This window comes from Theobroma cacao, chromosome 4, assembly GCF_000208745.1.
Source record: "Theobroma cacao cultivar B97-61/B2 chromosome 4, Criollo_cocoa_genome_V2, whole genome shotgun sequence".
NCBI lineage: Eukaryota > Viridiplantae > Streptophyta > Magnoliopsida > Malvales > Malvaceae > Theobroma > Theobroma cacao.
The window spans coordinates 457,420-470,011 of record NC_030853.1 but is presented as its reverse complement, the minus strand read 5'-3'; the positions used below and the strand labels follow the sequence as shown (position 1 = coordinate 470,011).

Here is a 12,592-nt window from a genome sequence, read left to right as displayed (position 1 = left end):
AGTATGCATTTGATCTTATTATTTCATAATTATGCATTTAATGATTTGGAGTATAGAGGATTTTTTGCAATTTATATTATGAAAAATGCTTTGTATTTTTACAAGTAATCAATAAATCAAACATGAATTTGTCTAGTGGAGTGCAATACAAACCATAATTACTTCCCACTTTTAAATGCCATTCAAATCCCTTTCGTTTCTTTTCCCACAACATTTGAATGTTCAATTCATGTAAATCATTATGAAGTACTTAGTAAGATATCATTAGTTATAATGATATCTTACAAAAAATAATTATAAAATAAAAAATGACCACTTTTTTTATTTTATTTCCTTAGCCATATTCGTATTCTAAATAGATTAGTTCATGGGACTCGTTCATGGTAATATGATACGTCGGTGTCACTAATTTTTTAATTTTTATAAAAATTTTATAAAAATATAGTGATATTGTTATTGGCAACATAAATTAATATGACTTGATTATAGATTTTTTGTATTAATCAAAATTTAAGATTAATGTGTTCCTAATTCAAGTTCAATTTCAAAATTTGCCTTATGATACAAAAATTTCCAATTTTTGAATATAATCGAAGAATTTCGTTTGTATTGAATTAATGTGACAATGATGAAGATGATTTTTTCCTTGAATTTGGAATTGAAATATATTGGGTTTCAACTTGACTTTGCCTTGATCAGTCATCTTTCAAACTTTTATTATTGGACTAAACAACAAGTAGAAATTATTGAATTATTGACTACTTTTTAATTAGTTTGCTGGAACAAAAATTTCTTTTTTTTTTTAAGGGATTGCTTTAAGCAAAAGGGATGGAGTAATTAGATGATGAAGATATTTCTAAAATTGACACATGCGAATTGAAAGTGAGATATTTCCAATATGTAGGGGTGGATTGAACGTTTTGATAATTTATTTATTTATATTAAGTATAAGATGAAATTGTGACCACTTATCCCAAAAAAAAAAAAGAAATTGGACAACATTGCCTCTATTATTTTCTCCTAAAGGAAGGTGGGCTTTACTATAAAAACACATTAAAGCCTAGGGTCATCATTACCCAAAATGCATGCTAAAATCTTGGCAAAAAAAAAAAAATGAATGGGGCCAAAAAAAAAGAGAGGATGATCCACCATTTCTATGCAATAATTGACTCTTTTGTATGCAATGATTTTTTAATTTTTATTTTTTAGTAAAAAAGAACAAAATAAATAATTATTATATCACAAAAAAGAAAAAGTTGAAATGGACTTTCCATTTATGCACAATAAGAAATTATGGCAAAGAGTATTTGGATGAACAATTATCCGACTTCATTGATAGATAAACTTGGATTAATGGGTTTTGATCGATTTTAAGATAATCTTGTGATTTAACGAATTGTCTTTTATCTAAAATTTTTAAAATTGATATTTTTAGAATAGTCTATGATTTTAGACACTTATTTGTTTGTTCAAACCAAAAGATTAAATTGCAAGTTTGAGTTTTACGCCGATTTCAAAATAACGATCATTTGAAAATCATATAAAAAATAAATTAAATATTTGAAACTATAAGACTTAAACCAATAAAAAGGTATTTTTAAAGACGGCAATCAGTAAGTTAAAGAGTTACTTACTTAAACATTTATACCAAATACAAACAAAAAATATATAAATTAATAGATTTGATTATTGATACACAGTTTGAGGGTAATATACATTTATAAGGAATAAAAGATTATTACTTTAATTATTAATTTTCAAAAATTATAAAATTAAAGGTTGACTTAGACCTCTTGGAATTCTAAGACTATTGTTACGAAAAGATAAACTAATTCGTGACACATAATTTTAAGGATCGACTTTATATGAATGGTCCACGGTTCCGACTGCCCACCCTAACCATACACATCTTAGAAATTAAGGTTCAAATTATCCTTTCTCAAATACAAAATATTATATAAATATATATATATATATAAATCTGAAAAGATGGGACAGAACCATATGGCTTGGTCAAGGCCCATGGATATCCTGGTGTCCCCTCAATAATAGCAGCCCAAGAATTGTTGCGCCGACACCAGCATCCCATGTGAATCCTTTTGCAATCACCATTTTCTTTATTTTTAAAATTTTTTTTTAATTAAAAAAATGAGAATTTAAACATATTTTTTAAATAAAAAATTATACACTAATTAATGAATCAAATATTCGAATGTTTACTCTTTTTTAATCATAATCATCTAATCTTTACAAAAGATTAACCAAAAATTATTATATCCCAAATTATTGGGTTTATAAAGTTGCTAAGAATATGCTTATTTCATAATTGTAACGATTTAATTCTAAACATCATTATTTCAATAACTTTTCAAACCTAATTTTAAGTTTAAATTGTTAATAATAATTAACTTAGACCCGTTTGAATAATTATATTAATATTCGATATGAAATGAAAATCACACTTATAAATGAACATATACCATATTGTACATCAATAAATTCAATAATTATATATTATTTTCTTATATTTTTTATGTTCAAGATATGTATAAAAAGTTAAGGAAAGAAAGAAAAACCTTTTCATTTAGTTCCAAATTTAAACAAAAATAGATTAGTGGTTCTGACTTGTAATCATCTACAATAGGGAAAAAAAAAAGGGAAGGGAAAACTCAATTGATGTTTGCCTATTTAAGTTAAGCTTAAGGCAATGTCTTGATTAGGCATGCAAATGACATGTCACTTTATGAACAAATACATTCCCTCTTTTAATTAATCCCAAATTAAAAGAGGCTAATCCTTTTGAAATGATGAAGCATCATTTCAATATTTCATTTTCTAATGTTGGAGCGTCAAGTTCAAAAACAATAAATACCGTACATTTTTTCAAAAAAATCAATCAAACAGTGGCATTTTCGATATTTAAAGAAAGACCAAGGCTATTTACAAAATCAAAAATTAATTTCAACCGCGACCGAGAGAGCAAGGCCGTCTCACATGCAATAAACCCGTGCCTGCCGGCCCCGGTCGGATTTTCTTCCATAAATAGTCTAAACCGGTGTCGTTTAAGTCAGTTGTTTAATTTTCTTGCTATTTTTTTATATATAAAAGGGAGTCTCTGCATTTTCACTGGAGAGTCTTAACGCAAGTCAGTGAATTCGCCGATAACTTTGCTTCCTCTCTCTGGTACAGACACACGCTCTCTCTCTAGATTTTTGTTTAGTTAATTTTATTTTTCGAAGAAAAATTTAGGATCAACGACACGTTTCGCGGCGAGATCTTGTTGTTTATTCATTTTTTAATTTTTAAAGTTTTTCTCTTTAATGACATTTTCGACGTCTAGATCTCTCTGTTTGCATTGATTTTTATTTTCCTTGTTTTTATATTATTTTGTTGTGGAAATTTCAGAAATTGTACTAATCCGTAGATTTTGATCTGTGTTTAATAAAGTTAATGGAGATTTATGTAGGTTAATTTCTTTTTCTTTTTAATATTTGCAATGTGAAGAATTTTGGTGCAAATTTGTTCAAATTAAATACCTTTTTAGTGAGTATTTATTTATTTATTTGGTTTGTGATGAAATGATGCTAATATTTGGTTGAATTTACTCAATAATTAGTGTAATATTTTCGAATTGTGGCAAATTTTTGGTGTTCAATCTGTATTAAAAGTTATAATTTGAAGTAGAAGTAGGCAGTACGCTGGCTCATTAAACGGTTAAAAGTGTTGGTAGCTAGGCCAGATATTAGGCATTCTAGGAACTTGTTAAAAATTTGATAAAATTTGTATAATAAAAAATGCAAGCATTGAAACTATGATTATTGTATAAGCATTTTAGAGTACTTGGCTTAATATCGTTTTTTTTTTTTGCTGTGTTAATATGGAAGTGAGTGATGGGACAGTCATTGACTAAGAAAAAACAGGTCTTTTACTTTTATTTTATCTTACGTAGTTCTCTATGCCAAAAAATTGATTTAATATCACTGTCATTTTGTTTCTAAGTATGTGCATAGTTGATCACTGTCATAGCAGAATATGTTGATGCTTATCTATTTGTTTCTTTCGGTTTCAGACTTTAATTTCTATGATGTCGGGGAATGCTTTAAGAGATCTCAATACTTTACCTACGTCTGAGTGGAAGAATGACAGCTCTAGTAAAGGGAATTTTATGAAGCCTTGCAATGGGAACACAATTGAAAATGTTGAAGAGCAGCAAAAGAAAAGCCCTGCCTCCGTTCATATAAATGGAGGTGAAACTGTAAATGCTGGGGCAGAGGTAGCTAATTCTGAAGTAGAATACATTGAATCTGAGAACTTGAGTGATCTAGAAGATGTTGATACATGTCTTGAGGTATAATTTTCTGTTTTCCTTCTCCTTATGCTTACACTTCATGTTCTAATATTTGGTGTTCCACTGTTTGATAACATGCATATTTACCTATATCAGAAGCTCTTATCTGGACTCAACTCTAAAGATTGGGTTCTGGTTGTTGAAGCACTCAATAATGTTCGCCGATTATCAATATTTCATAAGGAAGTAATGCATATGATGCTGTAAGTCATGAATTCTTACATGATTTTCTGACTGTAAAGACTAGAGGATAGGGTTTTAATTTACTTTTTCTCTCAGCTACTTTTCTCTTGAACTTAACTTGACTAGTGTATTTCCTTCCCTGTTCCAATGTACAGGGGTGATGTGATCCCTCTTGTTGTTAAGTCCTTGAAGAATCCAAGAAGTGCTGTTTGTAAAACTGCAATTATGACATCTGCAGACATTTTCAGTGCATATAATGATGATTTGATTGATTCTTTGGATCCCCTGGTACTTTCACATTCTCTACGATTTACTGCCATGTTAGTCTGGGTGCTTGTGTGCATTTTGGATGGTTCACTGCCATCTTTGTTATTTTTCTCTTTTGTGAATGATTCTTCATCTTGGGATATAAGTGAACTAATGCTGGCTTTTCTTATGCGTTCAAATATGAATGATACAGCTTGTACAGCTTCTTCTTAAGTCTTCTCAAGATAAAAGATTTGTATGTGAGGCAGCTGAGAGAGCTTTGGAGGCAATGACTACTTCGGTTTCCCCTATGTCATTGTTGCCCAAGTTGCAACCCTATCTTAAGAACAGAAATCCACGAATTCGAGCTAAGGCATCAATGTGCTTTTGTCGTAGTGTTCCACGACTGGTAGGCAGAGGATAGTTGATAAGCTTACTGTATTTTATTTGTTTGGAAAAGTGGTTTGTTTTTCTGGTCTGAATCATAAATTTGTTTCATTGATGTGGATGGTACCCTGGTTTCTAGATTTGCAGCAACATAAAACATATAAATTTCAATAAACTAAATTCATTTTAAGTAGTTAGTGTAGCTATATGTGGATAATTTTATAGTATATGGTTTGCAAAGCTTTTGGTTGTTCTTCTTATTCACTTTATTGTGTATGCCTAGTATTATTTGGCAAATCAACTTCTGTTTCCCTCTTTGTTTACTTATTTCCACGAGCATATGCACCATTTTGTAAGGTTTGTGTCAAATATATTTCTTTTTCATCTTGGCTGGTAAATATTTTTCCTTCACTTTTTAAATAAGTTGATGCAGTTGTTTTGATTTTGATAGGGTGTTGAAGGAATAAAAGAATACGGAATCGACAAATTGATCCAAGTAGCTGCATCCCAGCTCAGTGACCAGCTCCCAGAGTCCCGGGAGGCTGCTCGAACGCTTCTTTTGGAGCTGCAAACTGTATATGTGAAATCCCATGACCTTACAACAACAGTATCTGAGCATCCAGAGATGGGCTCTTGGGAGAATTTTTGTCAGTCAAAACTGTCTCCTTTAAGTGCACAAGCAGTGCTTCGTGTCACAAACATTGCTGGGGAAGGTCTCGTCATTGGTTCCTGACAGTGAGTTTTATATAGACCATATATGAGCTTGTATTGTAGCAAGTAATGTCATTTTTATTTTACCCACATATATGAGCTTTAGTGAGCAGAGTCCACAGTCACCTTTCATTGCTTTGGTTTTGGTTTATTATCTCTTTCCTTGTAAATTCTCTTGAATCATTGAGATGTCTGTGATCTTGGTTAAGAAATTAGTTCGATTGAAAATCGTACAATGATATTCTTTGCATATGGTTCACCTCTCAGTCTTCCTCATTTATGGCATGGGTTGCAAAAATTGTATAATTTCTCTCCTATTTTGCTTTAATCTCATAGCAAGAATGTTCTTCCAGAAATGTTACATAATAATATACCATGATAGACTTACGATTGCACTTGCAGATCTAAAAGAAGCAATGATGTCAATTATTGAGTGCTCATCTAAGAGTTGGATTCTAGCTTAGATGTCTTAATCAAATGTTAAAATCTTTTTTAATTTTTTAAAAATTAATTGTCACCTATTTGCAGCTAATGTAGCAGTTGTTAATTGACTTAAAGGTTTCAATGAAAAGCCATGTTTATTGCCGTCTTGTCAATTTCTCATCTACTTGGCTCTGGCTTGTGGGCATGCCATAGCTGGAAGATTGGGGAATAGGATTTTTATATTGTAAGGCATTAATCAAAGAACAGATAATCCTTTTTATATAACTTGGATGTGAAACTAAACTTGTTTTCTTCTCTCTCATTGTAGATTCCATGTTACAATAGCAGATCAGGTTTTGCATTTTTTGTTCTTTTGTACTTGAACATTCCCTTCAATCCTGGAGACAAAACAACCTATATGCTAAATTTTCTGGCCTAGATTTTGATACCCATTTTTTCAAATTTCCTAATAATGTCCCAATTAATTTGGTATGGAGGTTAAGGTGTGGTTAATTTGGGTTTCATTCTATTATTGTTTGTTGTTATTATATGGAAGTTGTTTTCTCAATCAGTAAGATGAGCTGTCGTTGAACAGTCCCGGCTCCAGCCTGGTTGGTGACCGGCCAACTTGAACTTGGGGATTAATTTCAGCAGTCTATTTCATTAGAGAAGCAATTACTACATCTCTCTAATGAGCAATAATTTATCTATTGGAAATAATCCTACCAGACTGTCTTGGTATTTGGAAGTAATCCATTTGTCTAGGACATGAAAGCAGATCCATCGACTTGGGACAGGGAGTAACCCAAAAAGATACCACTAAGACAGGACAAAATCGACCTGGCTTGTTAGTTGGGCAGAACGTTTGTGCTTTCTGAATTATGGGATGTAAATGGATTGGGGTGGTCAATAGTGACAAACGAACTGAGCAAAAGTGTGGCTGCAAATGAAGAGCAGAGTTGTCTCTTCACTTGGAGGGCGCCTAATTTGTCAGAAAAAGAACGAAAAGAATGCAATGAAAGAAAAAGACAGAGAAGAAAAGTTTGAATCATCAATCTCCCTATCATTTTGTCTCCACCTGTAAGTCTTGGGTTCTTTTTCCACCCACTCCATCACGGAAAATTAACTAGTCCCATTAAATAATGGATTAATCTTTTTATTCTTGCCACAGTGAAACAGTTCACCTGCTTACATTGGCTTGAACATATTTTTGTCTCTATAAAAACAGAAGACCACTTAATCAGCTTTTTGTCAGTAACTTCAATCAGACCAAAATTTCCATTCCCTTTGAACAGAAACCTTATCATCCTTCTGTCATTTTTCAGGTTGTTTTTAACTTCTGAGGTATGAAAAAGACTGAATTTTCTTATGCTATGAACATGTGAGTGGTAACTTCTGCCATACCCTTCTGGGATGGAAATCAAGGGGATTCAGGAAGGATCGTGATGAACACTAACTTTCTGGAGGCCACAGTACAGATTATTGTAATGGCTATATTCATAGCTGTGATTCTGCTATTTATAGGTGTTGGAATGCTGGTGGTTATACATGTATGTATTGTAGGAAGAGCCTTCAGGGGAGGATTGCGGAACCCTGGAAGATTTGACAGGAGCAACAGCAGGAACAGATGCATGTCCCAGGATGATTTACAGAAGATTCCCTGCTATGATTACATAGCAAAAGACGGAGGAAGTAGTCCAGTGGATTGTGCTGTCTGCTTGGAAAACTTCAAGATGGGTGAAAAGTGCAGGCTACTGCCTCTATGCAGGCATAGTTTCCATGCAGACTGTGTGGATTCATGGCTTCTGAGGAACCCCATTTGCCCAATTTGTCGAGCCAGTGCTGATTCAGGCAAGGCTGGGTTGGTTTTAGATGAGGAAAGTAGTCATTCCAGTGAATATGTTGGTCAGTTGCGAGGACGGCAAAGTAGGGAAGGTAGAGACAACCAAACAAATGATGCCAGAATTGAAGTTAGAGACAACCAAATGAGAGAAGGTAGTAATGTTACTGATAGTGGTGATGAATCTAGGGAAAACCAAACAAATTTAGTTGGGACTCATTTGAGTTTTGCACTAGAAACTACTACTATTACCTTATAATATACTTTATGTTTCCAAAATGTTGTAAATTTTATAAAATATTTGCTAAATGATTATAATAATTTAACTTGTTCACCTATACTTGTTTTTCCCTCGGCTTCCATTTATATTTTGGCAACCCAATCAAGCAGCCCAGCCCAAGCACTTGCTTCCATTTCTATAAGGAAGTAGGTCGGATGGCCCATGAAGACTCACAAGCGCAGCCTGCTTCTGTCAGAAGGCTGAGCTTCTGGTCGTTGGTCTTCTTGGTGGGCAGAAGATTCTTGTCTGTATCTTGATCTTGTTCCCCTACGTGGATCCGTCTCCTTCAAATCTTACTAAAGGGGAAACTCTCACGGCAAGTTCCACAGCCATTCAATTTTTATACTAATAACTAGTCTGGTTTGGTCCATCTCATTTATACATGTAGACCAGGACCTTCTTATTTTTTAAGGTCGCTGTTTGAATTTATTCATTATTTTTTGATTTAAAAAAAAAAATATGTAGAACCAACCATGTGCATACGTTGTTATGCTGCTATCAATCTGCAGTGAAGGGGACTTGTCTGGCGAAGAATCATTGTGGGTTACCGGCCTGCAGTTTAATATTTAAAAATAAAAATATTTAAGATGATTATAATTATTTTATTTTTTATATTTGAAAAATAATACATGATATTATCAAATATTTTTTTTTTCAATATATGTCATAAAATGATCATTTATCTAAAATTACTACTTATTAGCATAAATTAAGATATTAAAATTAAATAAGATATGATCTTACGTAATAAATTATCAAATTCAACAACTAATAATATGATGATTTTCTATTCATTAATCAAAACTAAATATAATCATTCACAACCCACATAAAGTTAAAGATAAAAATTAAATAATTAAATAATATATTTATAAAACAAATAAAAAAAAATCATAATTGTAATATATTATTTGACATGTAATACTATTTTTTATTAGCTAGATTATAATTATGAACATAAATTATCAAATTAATTAAAAAATATTTAGACATAAAATATTTAAAAATTTAATTTTAATTGATAATTACTTATAATTGAAATTTAAGCAAGTTGCTTTTTAAGAGAGTGAAAAACGAAGAACTTGAATTTTTGAATAAATAGAGTAGTTCAGGTTTTGACTTTTCAATCCAAAAAGTCGTTGATAAAGGCAATTTCAGCTGCACTAAGTTAAGAATTCCCTGTTAGAAGACTTGCATCAGCATTGCATTGCTAACCTCAGATCCATTTTGCCAAAAGAGGGTAGAACTAGAAAGAGAGTAATAGAGTAGAAACTCTGAAGAACCAAAAACACCAAAAGGAAGAGGGAAAGGAATTATGGATACAATTTCTTCTAACTGTTCATCACATCATGCAGTTCTCTTTCCTTTCATGTCTAAAGGTCACACTATACCGATTCTCCACCTAGCTCGCCTCCTACTCCGTCGTGGCCTAGCCGTCACAGTCTTTACCACGCCAGGAAACCGTCCCTTCATTGCTAAGTCTCTTGCTGACACTTCTGCCTCTATCATTGACATCAATTACCCTGAAAACATCCCTGAAATTCCAGCTGGTGTTGAGAGCACAGATGCACTACCTTCCATTTCACTCTTTGTTCCGTTCTGTGCAGCCACAAAGCTCATGCAACATGAGTTTGAAAGGAAGCTCCAGAGTCTGCTTCCTGTGAGTTTCGTTGTATCAGATGGGTTCCTTTGGTGGACTCTAGAGTCTGCAACAAAGTTTGGTTTGCCAAGGTTGATGTTCAATGGGATGAGCCAGTATGCTTCAACTGTGTCCAAAGCTGTCGCTGAAGACAGGCTTTTGTTTGGGCCTGAGTCAGATGATGAGTTGATCACGGTCACTCAGTTTCCATGGATTAGGGTTACTAGAAATGACTTTGAACCAATATTATCCTCAAAACCTGATCCAGATAGTCCTCCGATGCGGTTATTCATGGATCAAGTGATAGCAGCAGAAAACAGTAAAGGAAAGCTTGTTAATAGCTTCTATGAGCTGGAAAAATATTTTTTTGATAGTTGCAACCTTGAGGAAAGGCTCAAGGCATGGAGTGTTGGACCCTTATGTCTGTCTGAACCGCCCAAGGTAGAACATGAACATGAACCCAAGAAGAAACCCTCTTGGATCAAGTGGCTAGATCAAAAGCTAGATGAGGGATGCTCAGTTTTGTATGTAGCATTCGGGTCTCAGGCAGATATCTCATCAGAACAACTCAAACAAATAGCAACTGGGCTGGAAGAATCAAAGGTGAACTTCTTGTGGGTTGTAAGGAAGAAAGAATCAGAATTGGGAGAAGGGTTTGAAGAAAGGGTTAAAGAGACAGGTATTGTGGTGAGAGAATGGGTTGATCAGAAAGAGATACTGATGCACCAAAGCGTACAAGGGTTTTTGAGTCACTGTGGATGGAATTCAGTGTTGGAAAGCATATGTGCAGGGGTACCAATTCTTGCATGGCCAATGATGGCTGATCAGCCATTGAATGCAAGAATGGTGGTAGAAGAAATAAAGGTAGGGTTAAGAGTGGAGACTTGTGATGGGACAGTGAAAGGTTTGGTGAAATGGGAAGGATTAATGAAGATGGTAAGGGAGTTGATGGAAGGAGAGATGGGGAAAGAGGTGAGGATTAAGGTGAAAGAACTTGCAGAGTTGGCCAAGATGGCTATGGAGGAGAATACTGGATCATCTTGGCGCACATTAGACATGCTCATTAATGAGTTCTGCAACAATAAGTAAGATATCTGCAAGTAATTTGTTTCCGATCTCGATGCCCTGCAAGGCTTGAAAAGAGGACCGCACGACAGTACTTGAGAGCTCTATTCCTAGCAAACTTTCCTTGAAACTTTTTTTTTGTGTTTCAGCATTTTCATGAAAAATTTCCATGGCCATTAATGCATTTCTTTTTGATATTAGGATTGTAATTCAAGTGTTAATCTAGACACTCCATTTACGAGATCATTTATGGTAAATTTTGTGTTCTCAGGCTGTTTTTGTATATTTTTCTCTCTTGCAGGCCTGCTCTAGGTTCATATAGTTCGCAATTTTTTTTCAGTAAAAATAAAATTTCATTAATTGCACTGAAACTACTTTGCCAATGAAATTAACAAGAGCATAGAAATGATTGAAAGGCTTAAGGAAAAGAAAGTGAGAGAGGCATTGGGGCTTACAAAGGGAAAGGAAGGTTGTTGCTATCATATGGTTGGACTGATTGAAAGCTTTGTGAGGTTCAATCTTTCATCTGAATGAATGACAAGTGTCTCCATATGCATGAATAATATAATAAGTAAACTCATCTAAATGAATGGTAGAATAGAAGTACACAAGAAACGCGAAGATGAATAGGTGAGTTACGAGGCAGCCGATGGAAGACGGTTCTTGGTTTGTACTTGGGATTTTTCTTGTGGCCATGGCTTCGAATGGATACAAGGGTTTGGGGAACCCTAGTTATTATTATTTTTTCTTTTAACATTTTATTATAACAGTCAAACTATGCTTTAGAGTGAGAGATAATGACAAATTGACAATAGCAAGCATAGACAAAGAAGCTGACAATGTAGAAGGATCTAACTAAAGAATAATCCTTTATGAAGATAAAATCAACATCTTTTTTTGGATAAATGATAAAGCCAACATCTAAATTACTTGGTTGGCTCCAATAATCATGGCCTCATGCCCATAATTCAGTTGTAGCTTCCATGAACTGCAGCAACAACTGTACTGTAGTTCTACAGTATTGTAAGCTTTGACTCAACTGGTAACTGATTATATGGTGTAGGGTTCTCAGATATCTGAAGTTCAAACTCAAATTGTGCAAAACTTAGGTAATATAACTTAATAATCATGTAATTAGGGTTTGGCAAAGGTGTCAAAAGTTACCCCAAAATATAATAGTCAACCCCAATGAGAGTAAAGATAAAACTGAATTTGAATCATATCTGGATCACCTACATCAGGCATTGTTGCTGTGTATGTCTGAATTTGTCATTACTAAATTATGCCACAATCATGGATAGGGTACAAATCTTGGCATAAGGTGTTTCTGGGCAAGAATCATGGTTTCTAATTCAAACTATTATTCCTCGGAATGTCTTTGCTAGCATTTTGTTTGACCTCAAGTAAATGTGTAAAACTGTCATTAACTGTTATAAGGAGGCTACCCCACCCTCCGTGGATGGGTAGCCG

The 12,592-nt window shown here is 33.6% G+C and overlaps 3 protein-coding genes across 3 annotated transcripts; all 3 read left to right on the top strand.

Annotated features, from left to right (window-relative positions):
• On the top strand, nucleotides 3,084-6,181 carry LOC18600739. Its single transcript, XM_018120299.1, has 6 exons — nucleotides 3,084-3,183; nucleotides 4,070-4,348; nucleotides 4,445-4,551; nucleotides 4,687-4,819; nucleotides 4,992-5,186; nucleotides 5,616-6,181. Exons 2-6 carry the CDS (start codon nucleotides 4,082-4,084, stop codon nucleotides 5,895-5,897), a joined length of 984 nt encoding a protein of 327 aa, XP_017975788.1. The 5' UTR covers nucleotides 3,084-3,183; nucleotides 4,070-4,081; the 3' UTR covers nucleotides 5,898-6,181.
• LOC18600738 (probable E3 ubiquitin-protein ligase ATL44) lies at nucleotides 6,394-8,490 on the top strand. Its single transcript, XM_018120300.1, has 2 exons — nucleotides 6,394-7,378; nucleotides 7,624-8,490. The coding sequence occupies exon 2, from the start codon at nucleotides 7,744-7,746 to the stop codon at nucleotides 8,395-8,397; it is 654 nt and encodes a 217-aa protein (XP_017975789.1). The 5' UTR covers nucleotides 6,394-7,378; nucleotides 7,624-7,743; the 3' UTR covers nucleotides 8,398-8,490.
• On the top strand, nucleotides 9,548-11,407 carry LOC108661514 (UDP-glycosyltransferase 90A1). Its single transcript, XM_018118820.1, has one exon. The coding sequence runs from the start codon at nucleotides 9,734-9,736 to the stop codon at nucleotides 11,144-11,146; it is 1,413 nt and encodes a 470-aa protein (XP_017974309.1). The 5' UTR covers nucleotides 9,548-9,733; the 3' UTR covers nucleotides 11,147-11,407.

What these genes read in the sequence shown, in the direction of transcription:
- LOC18600739 (XM_018120299.1), top strand. Translation starts at nt 4,082, where the DNA reads ATGATGTCGGGGAATGCTTTAAGAGATCTCAATACTTTACCTACGTCT. An exon ending in ATGTTGATACATGTCTTGAG is followed by an intron (nt 4,349 to 4,444) that starts GTATAATTTTCT and finishes TACCTATATCAG; the next exon opens with AAGCTCTTATCTGGACTCAA. An exon ending in GTCGTAGTGTTCCACGACTG is followed by an intron (nt 5,187 to 5,615) that starts GTAGGCAGAGGA and finishes TGATTTTGATAG; the next exon opens with GGTGTTGAAGGAATAAAAGA.
- LOC18600738 (XM_018120300.1), top strand. Translation starts at nt 7,744, where the DNA reads ATGAACACTAACTTTCTGGAGGCCACAGTACAGATTATTGTAATGGCT.
- LOC108661514 (XM_018118820.1), top strand. Translation starts at nt 9,734, where the DNA reads ATGGATACAATTTCTTCTAACTGTTCATCACATCATGCAGTTCTCTTT.